Raw genomic sequence first — 20,081 nt, 5'->3', positions numbered from 1 at the left:
GGCTGCCCACCTATAAATATCAACTGTAAACTCCTAAACTCACAGCAAAATATAAAAGTTAACTATCTGAAGCGCTGAAGACTGATCGAAAACAGGAGGATTCTGAAAGAAAGTTATGATTTCAGCAAAGGAAATACCCTGGGGTGAATTTACTCATTTTAGAGTTTTTGGCCTTAGTGGCAGAGATTGAGAAAACCATAGTGCTTGAAATGTGAGGGAGGAATACTAGAAAAGACAGTCAGACTTGCAGATAACCAAATATTATGTATAAAATCTTCTGAAATCTCTGGCTGGCCTCTGAATCACATGACAAAAATTAGACACAAAAAGCCAAACTAAGGAAAGAAATGAATTGAGACTTGAACTCCTACCCAACAGACACAGTTTATACCCGTTAATTAGCTGCTAAAACAAAAATATCAAAATTCTTCTGCGAAAGTAACAGAATCCAAGGTTTCTACAATGTACATTCACAATAGCCAGCACACAATCCAAAATTACTCAAAATGCAAAGGACTGAAGCAATATGACTCTTCATCAAGATAAAAGACTCCCAGTGCAAAATAAATCTAAGATGGCCAAGACTTAGAAGACTTAGAAATTAGTAGACAGAGATGTTCAAGGACCTATTTAACCATACTCAGTGACAGAGAGGAAAATAACACTTACAATGAATTAAAAAATAGAAAATCCCAACAGAGAAAACCATAGTTTTACATACATACATGTATATATGATTCGAATGTAAATTCTGAAACAGATAATTACGATTCCTGATATGAAAAAAAAATTACTTGGTGGGTTAATAGCAAAATGAAGACAGAAAGGAATCAATGAGTTTAAGATACAGCAGTAAAAGTTATAAAATCTGAAGGACAGGAAAGAAAAACAGAGCCACAGAAACCTCTGTGAGAGTGACAAAAGACTGAAATATGTGTAACTGAAATCTCAAAAGAATGAGAGGAGAAATGATCAGAAAAATAATTGAAGTAGTAACTGAAATATTATGATAAAATGTACAAATCCTTTTAAAAACAAATTTTCACAAAAGATGTCATAGGAAATCTGTCTAGTGTCATACCAAAGATACTGAATTCATTATCAAACTCCAGGCCCAGAATGCTTCACTGGTGAATTCTATCAAATATTTAGGAATAAGTAACACCAATCTGATATATGTTCTCTGAGAAAATGGAAAGAAACACTTCCCAAGTCATTTTATGAAACCAGCATAACACTAACACTAAAATCTGACAAAAATATTATTTTAAAAAATGTACACGTCAGGCTAGGAGTGGTGGCTCCTGCCTGTAATCCCAGCACTTCAGGAGGTAGAGGTGGGCAAATCACATTAGGCCAGCCTGGTCAACATGGAGAAGCCTCATCTCTATCAAAAATACAAATGTTAGCCAGGTGTGGTGGTGCATGTCTGTAATCCCAGCTACTCGAGAGACTGGGGCATGAGAATCACTTGAACCCAGGAGATGGAGGTTGCAGAGAGTCAAGATCGCGTGACTGCACTACAGCCTGGGCAACAGAGTGAGACTCTCTCAAAAAAAAAAAAAAAATAGTATAAGTCAGTATCACTCATTAAAATAAGATGCAACTGAATCCAGCACTATATAAAACAGATAACACGTCACTACTAAGTAGGGTTTAATCCAAGAATACAAAGGTTTTAGTTTTAAAAATCAATCATTAAAATCTACCATGTAAACAGTGTAGAGAAACACATTGTGTTTATTTCAACAGATGTAGAAAAAGCATTCAAAAAAATTTACCACCCACTGAGGATCAGAACTCTCAGTAAAACTGAAGCAGAAGGGAACTTCCTCTACCTAGCAAATGAAATCTACCAAAAAAACCTGTAACTAATATTGTTCTTAATGTTAAAATAACTGCATGCTTTCCTCCTTGATTAGAAACAGAAATAATTCCTACTCTCCTCATTTGTCTTCAGCATTATACTGGAGATATTAGCCAAAATAATGCAAGTAAAATAATAAGATGCATAGAAACTGGAAAGGGAGAAGTAAACTATTTAAGCAAATGGTATAATGATGTGCATGACAAATCCTAAGAAGTCTACAAAACAACTTACTAGAATAAGTGAATTTAAATTTAGTAAGGTAGCAGGAGACATGGTTAACATACAAAATTTTATATTAGAAAAAAACTGGAAAATAGAAATTTAAAAATATTCAATTTACAATAGTGTCAAAGAACACAAAATATTTAAGAATAAGTTTAACAAAAGACATACAAAACTCCTATCTTAAAAAGTACAAAGCGCCGTTGATAGAAATTAAATGGAAGACTCAATATTGTTAAGATGTCAAATCTCCCACAAATTGCTCAACAGATGCAATGCAATTGCAATTCTAATCCCAGCAGATGGTTTTGTAGTAATTAACAAAGAAATTCTTAAATTTATATGTAATTGTAAAGGATCTAAAGTATCTAAGTAATCCTGAAAAAGAAGGACAAAGGTGGAGGAACTACATTACCTAAACTCATGTCTCACTATGTAAAAGCCTACAGTAATCAAGACAGCGTGGTACTGGCATAAGGATTCATAAATAGATTAAAAGAAGTGAACTAAAAGCTTAGAAATATACCCCCACTTACATGCTCACCGGATTTTCTCATCAAAGGCACCAAAACAATCAGTGGAGGGAAACATCTTTCAACAAATAGTGCAACAAAAACTAGATAACCATATGGGAAAAAAGATGAACTTGAACCTCTATCTCATACCATATACAAAAATTCATTTGAGATATATCATAGACCTGAAAGTAAAAGCTACAATAACACTTTTAGAGAAAATACAGAAGAGTATCTTTATAACTTATTAAGAACTCTAACATTTCCTTGAGGTTGGCAAAGATCTCAAGATTCAAATACACGAATAGCCAATAAGGATAAGAAAAATTGAACAAAATGATCAATCACAAGGTAAATGCAACTTCATACCACAGGAAGATACCAATATACCATCAAAATGGCTAAAACAGAAAAGGCTGACAGCACCAAATACTGATGAGGGTATGAGGCAGCTACAACCTGCACACATTGTTTGTGGAAAAGGTACAAGGTATAAGTGCTTTGGAAAAAAGTATGACAATTTCTTGTAATACTAAATACACAACAATTTTCAATACTGCATATTTAATAAAGAGTAACAAACATATCTGGTTATGAAACAACTTGTACAAATAGCAAAGACATGGAATCAACCCAAATCCCTATCAATGACAGGCTGGATAAAGAAAATGTGGTACATATACACTATGGAATACTATGCAGCCCTAAAGAGGAATGAGATCATGTCCTTTGCAGGGACATGGATGGAGCTGGAAGCTATTATCTTCAGCAGACTAACATAGGAACAGAAAAACAAACACCGCATGTTCTCACTTATAAGTGGGAGCAGAACAATGAGAACACACGGACACAGGGAGGGGAACAACACACAGTGGGGCCTGTCATGGGGGCAGGGGGAGGGAAAACATCAGGATAAATAGCTAATGCATGTGGGGCTTAATACGTAGGTGATGGGGCAAACCACCATGGCACACATTTACCTATGTAACAAACCTGCACGTCCTGCACATGTATCCCAGAACTTAAAACAAAATACAACGTTAAAAAAAGAAAAAGAAAATGAAACAACTTGTATAAAAGTGTTCAGAGGAATTTAATTTATAATAACCAAAAAATTAAAAGTGCCTAGACAAATGGATAAACAACAATGATATATTCAGGTAACAGATTATTATTCATCAATAAAAAGAAATGAACTACTAATATACACAACAGTATGCAAGAATCATGTATATGAACATTCAGAAGAAAGACAAAAGAAAAATAGGATTTAAATAAAATATAAACAATGATATTTTTGAACCTTTATGTACCAAGCATTTAACACAGATTATCTCATTTAATTTTAAACCATCCAACCTCATATTACAAATGAGGAAACTGAAGTGGAAAGAAGTTGAAGAGGTTTCCCAAAGTCACACTGCTAGTTTGACTCAAAAGGATATATTTTCAGGAATCTGTAACTCACACTAAAGTTAAAGGGAAAAGACAGAATGACTAAATTTACTAAGTTTTTAATTAACTTTAAAAGTGTGTGTAGGGGGATGCTAAGAGAAAACATCTCTAAAAACACCCAACAGAATATAAATTAAACATCTGCTCTCCTTTGATTCAGGTTAAAATACCTGCAGTGTAGACCTCACTGTCTTACCTTAGGGAACTGTTTTACAGGAATTAACACTTTCTGTCCCAGCTTCATGTTCTTATTAATCACCACATCGATGTACTTTTCTTCATCCTTGCCTTCTCCTTTTTGAAACTTTTCTATTTCTGTGGAGGCAAAAAGATAACCATGAAGTGTATGACTCAGAAATGCAGGGGCTGGGTGTTCTGGTTAGCTTTGTTGTGGCACGAAGTCAACTACTACTGAAGTATGGACTATTAAATTGAGGCAATTGTTTTCAAGTACATTTCCTGTTTTATCAATGATTCTTCATAAATGGAATAAATGCATGTATCATGGCTCTACAAAGTCCAATCTCAACTGCTCATACCAACAGAGGAGAACAACAGACCAGATAACAAACACAAAAATAAGTTACTTCAGGTCTTCTGGATAACTAGATAAGGCTGATCAAATGAAGAAGAAAAGCCATTAAGTATTCACAGTTCAGTGATACAAAGCGCTGAAACATCCCTAGTTATCAATCTTGCCTGGCTTTTCAAGGCTTCTACAACCAAGAAGTGATTCTACGATGGCATTAAACACCCTAGACAACCTTGCAGTAGCCCACCTCCCCAGTCAAGTCTTCCCTCCTTGCGTGTGACACGTATCAACCATATGCTAATGTCTTTACTAATGCTCTTCGCTCTACTTGTTATGATGATTTCATCTTCATCTCCTTTCGAGACTCAACCACATTAAATCTCCTTTTCTGTGCAAGTGTTTCTTTCCTCAATGGGGTGGCAAGAATGGAAGAATCAATCACTCTCACCTTTATAGTCACAAAGCACTTTACGTGCAACTCTACTACTACCCTTAGATGGAAAAAAAAAATGTGCTACCTCTCCCTCTGGAACATAAATTTCTCTTAGGTAAAAATCTATTTATTCACTCATAACTATCTTAAACTAAGCAAGCTCCAGATCCCAGAAAATTTTAGCATAAAGTTTCATTCACCCTATGGCCCATAGTATTTGGTTGCACAAGAGATACAAAATTAGGTGCTTGCATGACTGCTGAATGAATGAGTACTGTTACCTCCAAGCACCAACCTATAGACACCCAGGTTCAGAGAAGGATAAAGAACAGCCTGGAGAAGGTATCAAAGACGGCATCAGCTGTACAAAGGAATACATGTATTTATCCATTTTGCTTGTTAAGCTAGGAACATTTAAGAATTTAATATGTGCCATCCCTGAACAACATATCTCACATTCGTGACATAATTCAATCCTCAAGACAGATGACAAAGAGGAGGTTCAAAGAGGTGACTTCACAATAAATGGCAAAGGTTAAGATTTACCCTCAGATTTGTTTGGCTCCAAAGACAAGGTGCCTGTGCAGTCTCTCCCACCATTTTTATGTCATATCAGAAAAAAAAGTAAGAAAGATTTTTACAGTATCTTGGGATAAATGAAAGATTTATTTAAGCTAGAGGCTTTGGGCCTGGGGCCTCTGTCACCACTGAAACAGCCAATGGGCTTCATAATACCACAGAGGAGCTTTCACTCCATCGTAATATGCAGCCACCCATTTCTAACTAAATGATTGTCTATTAAACAAGGTTTTGAATGAGCAACAAAGAATTATTACAATTTAAAGGACACTAAATGGGACATAAAAATTCTAGATTCTCATCTCAGATCTGCTAATAATTGTCTTTGCAATTAGAAAAAAGTATATCAGTTAGGATGCAGGTTCTTCAAGTTTAAAATGAGAAAAGGGAACTAGAATATCCAACGATTTGGTTCTAAAACCTTAGGATCTCATGTGACTTACAAATGCTGACAAAGCCTCTCACTCCTTGATGATACTTTGGTCACTAACAGTAAGCAAAGCGCTTTCCTGAGTTCTGTGAGTCATTATAGCAAATTACCAAACCTGAGGAAGGATCCTGGAGCCTCCAAATTTGTAGTTAGGCAGAAATCTGGGTAGTCTGGGCATTACATTGTGGCTGGCATCTGAAGTGGCAGCAGTCCTGTGGGATTAAGCCCTTGATCTGTGGGGAGGGGAGGAGGTCTGATGCTAACTCCTGCAGTTAGCTTCAGAATTGAATTATTGGATACACAGCTGGCATCAGAGAATTGGTTAGTGTCTGAAAACACTATACAATAGGGATTAACAGTGATGAGGTGGGGCAGACAGAAGGAAGCAGGGTAGAAACTGAAGATAAGAAAGGATGGCTAAGAGAAGGAAACAGCAAATTATATCTGCAGCTTCTAATCAAAGCTTCCGAGAAGAGATAAAGAGTAAGTCACCAAATAAATGAATTTGTCATTTTGTCTGCTTTCTTGTACTACACTATGTTTTGATCCTGAAAAATTAATTTTAAGTGGAACCTGTAAAGGAAAAATATACACAGTAATAGAAGAGTACCTTTAATTTTATTGATTTTTTTCTATAAAAATAATACATGCACATAGTAACAATTTAAAACAATATGACAGTATGTAAAATTTTTTTAAGGTTTCTCCTATCACTCCAACTCCAGAAATAATTATAATCAACTGTTTTTATATACTCTTTAGGAAATTTTCCACCAATAGAAAAGACACACACACACACACACACACACACACACACACACACAGTTTGAAAATTGTAGCACCGATGGTATCAATGAGCTACACTGGTTTTGTTTTCTTCAGTAAAGAGCAGTAAGTCTCACATCAGCTGCTCCGAGTATAACAATTAATGACTTCAGCTTTAATTAGAAGAAAATAAATCCCACCTTTCATTATCTATTTATGCAATAATTAGAAATACCTTTGGCATAGTTAGACGATTCAACAAAATCAGGTACACTGAAACGTCCTAAAATTTTTTTTTGTATAGTATGTGTATGTGTGTCAAAATAGATTCAACTGCCTCCTTTTCAATTAACAAAGTAGTTTAGGCCGGGCGCCGTGGCTCACACCTGTAATCCCAGCACTTTGGGAGGCCAAGGCGGGCGGATCACGAGGTCAGGAGATTGAGACCATCCTGGCTAACAAGGTGAAACCCCCGTCTCTACTAAAAAATACAAAAAATTAGCTGGACATGGTGGCAGGCGCCTGTAGTCCCAGCTACTGGGGAGGCTGAGGCAGGAGAATGGTGTGAACCCGGGAGGCAGAACTTGCAGTGAGCTGAGATCGTGCCACTGCACTCCAGCCTGGGCGACAGAGCAAGACTCTGTGTCAAAACAAAAAAACAAAGTAGTTTAGTAATTGTTGAAAACTCACACCAGATGTACAATATTTAAATCCATTAATTCAGAATTCCACACGTTCTTCCTTCTGTCCGTGTCATTTAACATTTTGTCGTAAGAAAATCATATAGGTAAGCTTTTAAAAATTAGGAATTACGTATTTTATCACATATTGCAGTTTCAGATCATCTATTATTTTAAAAAGGAAAATGAAAGAAAATCTATATAAAGATTTTATATAGATTTTATATAAAGAAAATCTATATAAAATATCTAATTTCCTCTCTACATAGACACAGCATCCTACAAATCTTAAGTTGCTAGAATGCACTGTTTCTATCTTAAATTTTGAATGACGTTGGAATATTTTAAGATTTTTTTTTAATTTTTTAAGCCTGATGCCATATCAGAAGCATGTAGGTTTGCATTTAACAGGCCTAAAGCACCACACAACAATGCAAAGAGCCCTGAGCCCCATCGCGGGAGTCAAACAGACCTGGTTTAAATCATGAATGCTGTACTTTTCTCAGGCCCTTGTGCCTTCCAATATACAATTCAAAACTGGTTGAAACTTTTCTTGTTTTTAGCAGATGATGTTCAATCAACAATTTTTATTTTCTACTTGAATGAGGATTATAAGTAGCTTAATTTTTTTTTTGAAATCCAGAAATACATAAAATGGAGAATTGCACAAAATTATCTATGAAATTTTGAGACAGCTGTCTCAAGGATTTATGCTTGTCCCTAACTGAGAGTTGCATATTCAAAAACCCCTGCTACTACCCCTCTCATCTTCCCTGAGGGAGGAAAGATGCTTGAGATCCACCAAGATGGATGTGACCCTCTAGTTAACTGTGGCAAAGTGAGGCCACCAATAGAGAAAACCCAATCAGATTTTCAAGGACGAATGCATAGGGGATTTGACTTTCACTAATCCCCAGATTTCATTTGGTACCAAACAGCTTAAGGTACCAATACCATCTCCCAGCTCAGAAATAATAAGCAAATGTGTGACTAAGGTTTTAGATAATGTAGGGGATTAAAATGCTATGTTTTCAAACCATGTACACCAAACCTCTCACTGCAGAATTCTTGTTTTCAGTAATAATATCTGTATTGTTTTTCATTTGTTCATTTGTTTTGCTTTGATCTAGTACAGAACTTCCTAAGCAATGGCCTCTTTTCCTTTTTAAGGTACCAGATATACTAAAGTCCACTAATCTTCTAAAAACAGCTAAATAATCTTTGCATCTAAATAAGTTTCCAATATAAAAATTTTAGTAATGTAAAATTTTTAAAGTAGCTTCCTTTCTCTCATATAATCAAACACAAAGATTATTTTTCCTTTGTTCTAGCAACTTCATTTCTAGAAATTTAACCTACATATATACTTAGATAGATGTGGAATATTACTCACAAAATTATCCACTACAGCATTGTCTTTAATAGCAAAACACTGGGAACCACCTAAATGTCTATCAACAGGAGCTGGGTAAGTAGGCTAGAGCACACCCTGGAATAAAATAGCATGTGGCTACTGCACAAAATGAGGAAAGTTCATGTTCTGATAGTCAAAGATCGGTACCAAATGCACTGTTTACTTACACACACACACACACAAAATGTAAGAAAAAAATGTTTAGTTTACTTACACACAGAAAACATCTCCCTATTGATACACAGTTTTACATCATGTAGCGACATTACAGTCAACATATATGACAGTGGTCTTGTAAGATTACAATGAAGCTGAAAAATTCCTACTGCCTAGTAATGGCTTAGCTGTGGTAACCTCGCAGCACAAAACATTACATGTTTGTGGCAATGATAGTGTAAACAAACCTTCCACGCTGCCAGATGTATAAAAGTGTGCAGTAATGACCCAGTCCATATTCACTCACCACTCAACCACTGACTCACCCAGAGCAACTTCCAGTTCCACAAGCTCCACTCATGGTAAGTGTCCTATGCAAGTATTCCATGTTTTATCTTTTGCACTGTATTTTTATTGTGCTTTTTCTATGTTTAGATACACAAAATACTTACCATTGTGTTACAACTGCCTAAAGTACTCAGTATGGTAACATGTACTCTGGCTTTGCAACATGCTGTCTAGGTTTGTAGCCTAGCAGCAACAGGCTATATCACCTAGCCTATGTGTACAGCAAGCAGGCTGCACCATCCAGGTGTGTTTAAGTGCAGTCTATCATGGTCCACAACAACAAAATCATCTAAGGATGCATTTCTCAGAACACACATCCCTGTGGTTAAGCAACAAAAGACGGTATAAGAAACTAGTTATCTATTTGGCATGGAGAGAACAAAGTAGATAGGGTACAGAAATACTTCTCACTGTATCTCTTTTTGCACTGCTTTAAGTCTCTGAAGCATGTGAATATTTTACCCATCTAAAATGGCATGCAGGGGCCGGGAAAGGAAAAGAAAAAGAGACTAATATGGTAGCCTGATGGGGCCACAGACTGCACACAGGAAAGCAGTTAATTTGTGGTGACACAGCAGGAAGGGCCAAAGCAAATATACACTCTGAGCTCACTTCTCTCTCCTGCCAAGCTTCTGCTATTGACCACTAGTGGATAGCTCTTAACCCAGCTCAAAGCCAGACGGTAAATATATCTATGATACAGGTCTTGGACCATGCTTATCAGCCTCTGGGCACAGAGCAGAGTAGGGAAGGGTGGAAAGAGGACCTGATAAGGCAAAAACAAAAAAAATCGACAACAACAACAATAAAACTCCAACCCTTCATCTTTAGCAAACACAAGGAATCAGTTTTTTTTTTTTTTTTTGAGACGGAGTCTCGCTCTGTCGCCCAGGCTGGAGTGCAGTGGCGTGATCTTGGCTCACTGCAAGCTCCGCCTCCCGGGTTCACGCCATTCTCCTGCCTCAGCCTCCCCAGTAGCTGGGACTACAGGTGCCCGCCACCACGCCCGGCTAATTTTTTGTATTTTTAGTAGAGACGGGGTTTCACCTTGTTAGCCAGGATGGTCTCAATCTCCTGACCTCGTGATTCAGCCGCCTCGGCCTCCCAAAGTGCTGCGATTACAGGCTTGAGCCACCGCGCCCAGGCCCACAAGGAATCTTTAAAAGGAGTTTCTAATACCTCCTTCACATACAAAAGTATCCACCTGAGCTCACCACACATAAATTTACACATCAAAATATTGAAAAATAATGAAAATTATTTTAGATGTCACTTATACCAGTAGTAATTAAATTATAATTATTACTTTGTTGATGATAACTCACGAAGTACAGGGCTGTGTGTTTGACTTAAATTATCTCTTTATGCTAACAAATATATGATCTGTCACCTGCATTTTACAGAGTGAGATCCTGAGGACTGAAATGGTTAAGAAGTTTGCAAAGGTTAGAGAGCTAATAGCACAGTCAGAATTCACATCTAGATATATCTGACTTCAAGCCCATACCTTTTATTTTTTAAATTGTTATTAAAAAAACACAAAATTTATAGTCTTAACCATTTTTAAGTATGCTGTTCAGTCCATCCACACCGTTGTGCAACAGATGTCCAGAACTTTTCTGTCTTGCACAAGTGAAACCCTATGCACATTAGACTACTCCCCATTTTCCCTCCCCCCCAGCCCTTGGTAACCACCATTCTATTTTGTTTATATAAATGTGACTGCTTAGCTGTGTCATATAAGAGGAACCATACAGTATTTGTCTTTCCATGCTTGGCTTATTTCACTTAGCATAATGCCCTCAAGGCTCATCCATGGGGCAGCATGTGGCAGTATCTCCTTACTTTTTAAGGCGGAATAATAGTCCACTGTAGCTATATAACACATTTTGTTTATCCATTTATCAGTTGACAGATATTTGGAGTGTTTCCACCTCTTACCTATTGTGAATAATTAAAGACTACACCTTTTAATCTCTTTTTTCCTTCTTTCCTGAAGTGAGATGTGAAAATGTTCTAAAGCTGTAAATCACAAGTATTGGACGTTCTTAATGTAGCCACATCTGCTTATCCCTTCACTTTATTCTCCTACAGCCAAGTCATTCTGCGGGAAGTACTGCTTCAATGTATAGAGAACAGCTTGAAATTACAGAACCTCAGTACTGGTGATCTTTAGTGAGCTCTCAAAGTGGACTTAAAGGAACGGCTGAAGGAATTTTGTGTGATATCAGGGACAGATCTAGGTCCAAATCCAAATGAAAATATAAATTCCACTAATGTCAAAATAAGCAAATTATAGAGTTAAGTGAGTACAAAGGAGTCAAACAGAAGCAATCTTTGCATAAAGTAGATGAAGGGGAAAAAAAAAAAAAGAGGGGCAGAGGAGACATGACTATAGCTCTTTAGTCGCTGAAGCCTAAGATGATTAAATCAAAAAATACTCTAAGGTCCTGCATTGTTATCCCCTAATGTAACCGGTCAATTTCCATGGTTTTAAGTTAAGGTAAAAATTGGTACTCTGGCCCCCAAAATTGAAGAGATAAAAATAATGGCAAAAGGGTCCACTTTCTGCACCCAAGACACCTTTTGAACACTGCTGATTGTTGAATTCTTAACTGCTAAGTAATAAGAACTTTCTCAGTAAAAAAAACAAAAACATAAAACCTCAGAGAGTAAGAGTCTTTGAAATAATGCAGCCAGACTCCAACTGCTTGAGTTTGAATCCCTGCTATGGTACTTAATTATATGGCTGTCAGAAAGTAACTTAATCTAAGTCACAATTTCCTCATCAAAGAAATGTAGAAATAACAGCACCTGCCCCATAGGGTTTTTATGAGGATTAAATAATTTAATATTTGCAAAGAACAACAATACCTGGTCCAGTTAAGTTCTATATAGGCATTTGCCAAATACTATACATGCCTATACTAGACAGTAAGTTCTTTAGGGGTGAGATTTTATCTAATTTAACTTTATATCTCTTGAGCAACCTAGAAATTGCAAGTCTGTGTCCAGCTTTTTTCTTTTTTCTTTTTTTTTTTTTTTGAGACGCAGTCTTGCTCTGTTGCCCAGGCTGGAGTGCAGTGGCGCGATCTCCGCTCACTGCAAGCTCCGCCTCCCGGGTTCACACCACTCTCCTGCCTCAGCCTCCTGAGTAGCTGGGACTACAGGCGCCTGCCACCGCGCCCAGCTAATTTTTTGTATTTTTAGTAGAGACGGGGTTTCACCCTGGTCTCAATCTCCTGACCTCATGATCCGCCCACCTCGGCCTCCCAACGTGCTGGGATTACAGGTGTGAGCCACTGCGCCCAGCCTCCAGCTCTTAATTAAAACATCAACTTCCCCTTCACCCCACAGATGAATTGATAATATCCTTCGCAATGACCTGTTTTGCTGTATAAAACTTGTACCACAACAGAGTATATTTTCATATACTCATTGTTCACACTTCCTGTGCTCAACAACAAGATGGTAAGCTCATAGAAGGTTAAGAACATCTATTTATTCATTTTTGTTATATTCTAACACTTAGCATAGTGATTTAGGACAACGGCTGCACAAATGGTTACTAAATGGTTGAATAAATGAATGAATGAATGTTTAAAATAATTTAAAGGAGTATAGTGAGTTTGTAAAGAGCTAGGTAGCAGTCACTGCTGAAAAGTGCTCTTCTAAAAACTGTAACTTGTTTTATAAGAGCTATTAATAGAAGTTCATAAAAGGGTCAGAAAATAACTGAATAATTCAAATCAGCCTGCACAATGACCTACTAGTGTGGAAATAAATAAAATCAATAGAGTTATTACCCCCCACCCACTTTTCCAAACACCTTAACTCTTGTGTAAAGTTTAATTAAAGGCATTGGCCCAAATCTCTAATAAAATGAGAAGCTCATATAAGATGCTCAGCATTCAGAAATCTATTTCAAAATAGTACAACAGTCCAGCTGGAGTATTTAAATTGTTTTTAAAAGAAATATAGAGTATTTACAGCCACTGTAAATTCTATTGGACAAATTACTGAAATGTTACTGTAGCTGCTAATCTGAAAAGGAATTTTTTTAACCTCCAACATGACAAATGTTTTCAGTAAAGAATTATTTTATTTAAGCAATCCAAACCTAACTGAATACCCATTACATTCAAACCAGAGTTGAACACACTATAACTACCCAAACTAGATTGATTCATACAGTGCCTAATCTTGCAAATAATATTCCATGAACAAATGGCACAGCAGAGTAGAGACACATATCACTAATAGGTACAAATAAGCTCATCATAAATATGCATAAATATACCATCTAGGGAGAAAGAAACACTCGATACTCCAAATATTACAAATGCTTGGAAAACTGATTTTTATAAACACAGAGCAGGGCTGGGTGCGGTGGCTCACGCGTGTAATCCTAGCACTTTGGGAGGCCGAGGCGGGCGGATTACGAGGTCAGGAGATCAAGACCATCCTGGCTAACACGGTGAAACACCATCTCTACTCAAAATACAAAAAAATTAGCCTGGCGTGGTGGCAGGCGCCTGTAGTCCCAGCTACTCAGGAGGCTGAGGCAGGAGAATGGCGTGAACCAGGAGGCGGAGCTTGCAGTGAGCCGAGATCGCGCCACTGCACTCCAGCCTGGGCGATAGAGCTACACACTGTCTCCAAAAACAACAACAACAACAAAACACAGAAAAAACACAGAGCAAATATTTGTACGTAAAATGTCCTTAAATATACATACAACACATAAGATTAAAACATACACACAAGAAAATGACAGTCAAATTTCCAAAAAGGAAGACAGGAGGAAAAGAAAGGAAGAATAATAATGAGGAGGATGGAGAGGAGGAGAAATTAATTAATTCTACCCATTATGGCTAACTAACAAAAATATTACAATGATATTAGCAGCTGGAATTTACTTAACAACTATCTTCCAAGTAGTCAATCTCTGTAACACTGCTGCAAAATAGATACAATGTTCATTGACATAAAGGAGATGACTATTTATAGACATCCAGTGACTAAGCTAGAGTCCCACATCCAACAGAGATTCAGGATTCCAACCCCAGGTTATCTGATTCCTGTGTCCATGCTTCCTCTACTTTCTTAGTATTACTGTAGCAGAGAGATCTTGATTTGGGGTGAGAAAAAATGTTTTGGATTATTACATTTTGGGGAAACTCACCAAGTTATTACAAGTATCAAAAGAAATGCCTATGGAAGTGCTTTGAAACTACAACACACAAAGCAAATATAGGTTTATTTAAAATACAATTCCTAATTTGTGATGATTTATTTATACTGTTAAAAAAGGTGGCGGGGAGAGAGGAGGCCAGTACACTGAGATGGCTCCAGAACTTTGGGTTCATACGGAAGCAAACTGAAACACAACTCAGAGTGAATGACCACAGACTAGGAAGAGAATACTTAAGCTTAACCAATGAGAAACCACCAACTAACCTGGAACTAGAGACTACCAAACAAAAACCATCAACTGGCCAGGTGCAGTGGCTCAAGCCTGTAATCCCAGAACTTTGGGAGGCCAAGGCGGGTCAGTCATTAGGTCAGGAGATCGAGACCATCTTGGCCAACACGGTGAAACCCCGTCTCTACTAAAAATATAAAAATTAGCCAGGCATGGTGGCGTGTGCCTATAGTCCCAGCTACTCAGGAGGCTGAGGCAGGAGAATCACTTGAACCCAGGAGGTGGAGGTTGCAGTGAGCTGAGATTATGCCACTGCACTCCAGCCTTGGCGACAGAGTGAGACTCCGTCTCAGAAAAAGCACCATCAACTATCCTCTAACTAGGGACTTTCCACTTTAACCAATCAAATATTTTCTTGGTCTTGTTTCTACAAACATTTTATAGAAGTTCTGCCCTCACGCTCCTTTGGTGAAACCCTGAACCACTTGAGCTCCGATGCTGCCCAATTCAAGTCTGCTCAAATAAAGGCATTACAATTTCAATGTGCCTAGCCAGGCACTGTGACTAACACCTATAATTACAGTACTTTGAGAGGCTAAGGAAAGAGGGTCACTTGATCCCAGGAGTTCAAGACAGCCTGAAAAATGTCTCTACAAAAAATAAAAATAATTAGGCATGGCAGTGCACGCCTGTAGTCCCAGCTACTCTGGAAGCTGAGGCAGGAGAATCGCTTGAGCCCAGGGGGTCAAGGCTGTAGTGACCTATGCCGGCACTACTGCGCTCCAGCCTGGACAAAAGAGAGAGACTCAGGTCTTTAAGAGAAAAAAAAAAAAAACAAAAAAAACCAAAAAAAAATGAGAAAAAGAAAATTTCAATGTACCTAAGTTTATCTCTCAACAGCTCTTATGTTATAGAATGGATTTCAGAAGAATTTGTGACACCAGAATGATTCCAGAGAACCAAATCCAGATACATTTAAAAATTCCAAACACTACTCAGAATTACTAAAATTTTGTAAATTTCTTAAGAAAACTAATTTGTCACATTAATTTCTCCTTAATTATATATAGTCATTCACAAAATGAAAGGCATTATGACAGGAAAGAGAAACACAAAGATAAGACATAGTCATTCAATGCTTCAATGAGATAAAAATGTATCCCTTAAACAAGGGGAAGTACTCAAAGGTCTTCACAAATGAGTAGGTTACTGGATTTTGGTACTATATTCTAACAATTTTAAATAAATTCGTAAATTTCATAGGTTTGTTAAAATTTTAAAACCATAAGGACTAAAGAGTAGAAATTGAAGATGGGATGTTCCCTAAAACTGGTAGAAGGAATCTAACAAGTTGAATAATTATCATATTCTAGACACTATACTGGAGGCTTTATAAACATTCAGTCCTCATAACTTCTCAGAGTGCCAGGACAGAAATTACCACTCCCTTTTTCCCACACCTAATAAATGGCAGAACTAAAGTTCGGTTCCAGCATTGTCCGACTCTCAAAGGTTTTGCTTGTTTCCCCAGATACCAAATTACAAAATGCTGGCTTCAAAACAAAATAAAACCTTCCAAGAAACAAGTCAATGAAACAGATTAAGTTTCACCTCCAATAAATATATGGAATTCTATTGGGATAGTCAACTGTATTCATTTAATGATCCCCATTTACTAAGATACGTAAAAGAGGAACTCAAAAACATCATAAATGTACAATAGTACAAACTAAATTATATTATGCTATTATGCACAGTGGTGAGGACAACAAATGACTGAGATTGAGGTTCACCTACAGATTTATTGGTCCCAATGGTGAATACTGGTGAATTTCTCTTCTAATGACTCATTTTTATCTGGTAGTCAGGAAAGTTCTGAAATAAATATTTACTGAAACTGGCTAGAAAGACTGGCTAAGTTTTTACTTAAATCAAAAATGACAAGCAGGAAGGTATACCTAAACAACACAAAAAAAAGAGGCTAGCTAGGAGTTCCTGTCTTCCCAAACAGACCAGTCCCTTAGCTATTCTAAATAATTGAGTATTATTCTTAATATAACCCAATGCATTTATCAAATAAATAGTAAGTCCACAGACTAAATGAGGTAACCAGTGCACTGGACTAATTCAAGTTAGTAATGACTTAAGTCACTAACTTTGGGAAGGAGAGGATGGGAATAACTATTAAAGATTGAAAAAGGAAAATCTACATTTTTATTTACACCTATGGGTTAAATCACATTTCTCACTTTTAATTGCAAACATCATTAAGTATACTGCAAAAGACCAGCTACCTTAAACAATTATCAGGCTCCAGAGGTCACCAATTAGAATCCTGCAAGGATCTGAATTAAAAAAGGTTTTATGATTAGGTGAAGTAATGATCCAAGAAAGAGATTAGTTCTGTTCAGACTGCACTCATTATAAAATCCATTTCCTTTGTGTGAAGATTCAATGTCTTTCTCATTTATCCCGCTGGCATTATCACACTTTGAGATAGAAATATGACTGTACTAATAATATTCTATAACAACCATATAATACAAGCACCTTATTCTCTATTACTTTCATATCTAATAGAACTACAAATGAATATTTTCTATTGGTTAGATGTACCATAATACACTGACACTATTTAAAATAAATTCAAAATAGGATTTATCACTCTATGTCCATACATTTTTACATCAGTTTCTGAACCAGTCCCTATTTACACAGTAAAGGCTCAGAGTAAATTGAGGGCGGGAAAATAACCTTAAGACATTAAATCATATTTTCTGCATGATGATATTAAAGGGGGTCACCTTTATATAAAGAATTCTACTCATACTCAATGTTTTTTTCTAAGCCACCTGAAAATGGCCAAACAGGCATAAAACACTTTTTAAAAGCAAAACACAATTACAGCAGAAATATACATCGTCACTTAGATTTAATCATGATAGAAAATTAAGACACTGATGAAAAATCAATTTGCACAGACTTTAATAGTCACAGCGTCTATGGAAATGAAATATCTCAGCATAGAGCTACAGAATTACTGAAAATGAGACCCGTCTTCTCATGTCAATTTAAAGGCAGGGAGTGTTATGCATACTAGGTCACTCTCCAGTCGCATCTGTTGCTCCGCCTAGAGTCAGATGCTATCTCTTCACAGTGGACATTCCCACTGGGGGTTTCCTTTAAGGGATGTTGTCAAGTTAAATGTAGATATTCATGTTCTGAAGCAAGTTACACGTTAAAAACATAGGGATTTCATTAAAAAAATAAATAAGTACACCATAGCCAGCCAATGGCACTTGTTTTCATTTTGTCCTTCGACCATAAAGTGTTTAGTTAAAAAATTACGCATTCTAGAGGGTTCCACTTGCCAAATCTACTGCAAACAGACTGATCTACTTGAGGGCTGAATATACAGATTACTAGTCATTTCACATGGCCTGTCTGGGCAAATGAGACAGAATCAAAGAATAAATACAGACCTTTACTTTGACTACAACTAACAATAAGTACCTCAGATGGATATCTGACTGTCTTCTATTCTCATCTTAAAAATAGGAGGTGGAATAATTTGATGATCTTTATTACACATGACTAGCTAAGACAGTAACACTAAGACTAATAACAGGGCCAGGAATCTAGAAAAGTATTCCGTTAGATCCGTTTGAAGAATTTGCCAATAATTATAGAAACAACGGTTGCCAGCTCACCAAAGGCCCATGATACATAAACAAATATAAAATATATCCTGCAGTCTATTTATTTGGGGTGGGCAGATAATTAGGAAAAAAGATGTCTAAAAGGCTCCATAAAAGAGGCAACAATAGAAAAAAGTTGAGGAGCACTGCCTAGGAAAGCCAACTGAAATAAACAAAAATGTTTATCCTACAGGATAAATGATTCAGGAGAGAATCAAACTTATAACACAAATAGTTTTGTATATTATGTTAAAAAGGGGTTAGATTTGTCAGTAAAAAAAACCAATGGTACAATTAGGACCAAAGATAGAAATTATAGAGAAAAGAGGTCCAGTACAAATTACTGAGTTGAAGATTCTAACAATAAATTTGACCAAGGATGGAACTAACTGTCTTTAAAATATTTTTAAGTTCAGCCAGGCACGGTGGCTCACAAGGTCAGGAGTTCGAGACAAGCCTGGCCAGTATGGTGAAACCCCGTCTCTACTAAAAATACAAAAATTAGCCAGGTGTGGTGGGGGCACCTGTAGTCCCACCTACTTGGGCGGCTGAGGCAGGAGAATTGCTTGAACCTGGAAGGCAGGGGTTGCAGTGAGCCGAGACAGCACCACTACACTCCAGCCTGGGCAACAGAGCAAGACTCCATCTCACAAAAAAAAAAAAAAAAAAAAAAAAAGAGGAATGTTACAGAAGGAAGGATCCAATGATCTGATGGAAGCTTGGACTTGGAGGTTCCTTTCAACCCTAAGAGTTACACACATTTTTATGATCTGTCCTGCTGACGCGCTTGACAGGTAAAACTGTGTTATCCATCATCTTATCCCCAGTCACTAGTTTTGCACCTTGAATAGAACACACATTCAGAAATTTTTGTTGAGTGAATACAAGCAAATAAATGATGATATTCTTCATGAAAAAGCATGGTGAGACTTGATGAACATTTAAGAATACCCAAGGTTTGAATTAACAAAAGTGGAAGTCATCTTTCATTTCCACAAACAAGCCATCTATGCCAGTTATTAAGCTATGGTCTCTTAGCTCCACACCTACCTGCCTATACGCTATCCTGGAATGCTGGGTAGAGATTCGGAAAACCTCATTTCTCCTCTGCCAGTGGCTCCCTATGAGGTTCTGCCATTCGGGAATGTGAGGCAGGGGGCCTGTTCCTTCCTACTGTGTTTCCAGTTCCCGGCAGCAGACCAGAGTGATGGTTCTAAATTCTAGCAGTTACAGTAATTTTTTTACCCTACATTCCCAGAACCATGCTCACCATACCTCCTCAGCAAGATAGGACCCATTTCTTGGAGGTCTGAGTCCCAGCCCTGTGAGGACCCTCTTCAAGCTCCTGAGGTAACAATACTAATGGGGTCTTGGTCCCACTTCCTCTAAATTACTTCTTTTGCTCTTCCAGCCTTGAGGGTGATGGCTTGCTGCTAACCTTTCGTTACTATTTCTGTATCGCTTCGGTACTCCCCATTTGCTTTTTGGGTCAACCAGTACCTATCTAACCAATTCCTGCTATTCAATCCTCTCTGCTAAAATACCTGGCATGATTTCTG

General features: G+C 37.2%; 1 protein-coding gene across 7 annotated transcripts in view; it reads right to left on the bottom strand.

The window, feature by feature from the left end:
- Positions 1–20,081, bottom strand: part of KHDRBS3 (KH RNA binding domain containing, signal transduction associated 3) — a 201,221-nt gene that overhangs the window by 132,868 nt on the left and 48,272 nt on the right. For all 7 annotated transcript variants that reach the window (XR_010127303.1, XR_010127301.1, XR_010127302.1 and 4 more), the window contains exon 2: positions 4,259–4,377. Coding sequence is in view for 4 of the 7 variants with exons in the window: in XM_054497909.2 (XP_054353884.1) it covers positions 4,259–4,377 (119 nt within the window). In the remaining 3 variants the exon portion in view is untranslated. The remainder of the gene's footprint in view (positions 1–4,258; positions 4,378–20,081) is intronic.

The sequence above is a fragment of the Pongo pygmaeus genome, chromosome 7 (genome assembly GCF_028885625.2).
Source record: "Pongo pygmaeus isolate AG05252 chromosome 7, NHGRI_mPonPyg2-v2.0_pri, whole genome shotgun sequence".
Taxonomy (NCBI): domain Eukaryota; kingdom Metazoa; phylum Chordata; class Mammalia; order Primates; family Hominidae; genus Pongo; species Pongo pygmaeus.
Note: the sequence above shows the minus strand (reverse complement) of the source record. Positions and strands in the feature narration are given on the sequence as shown.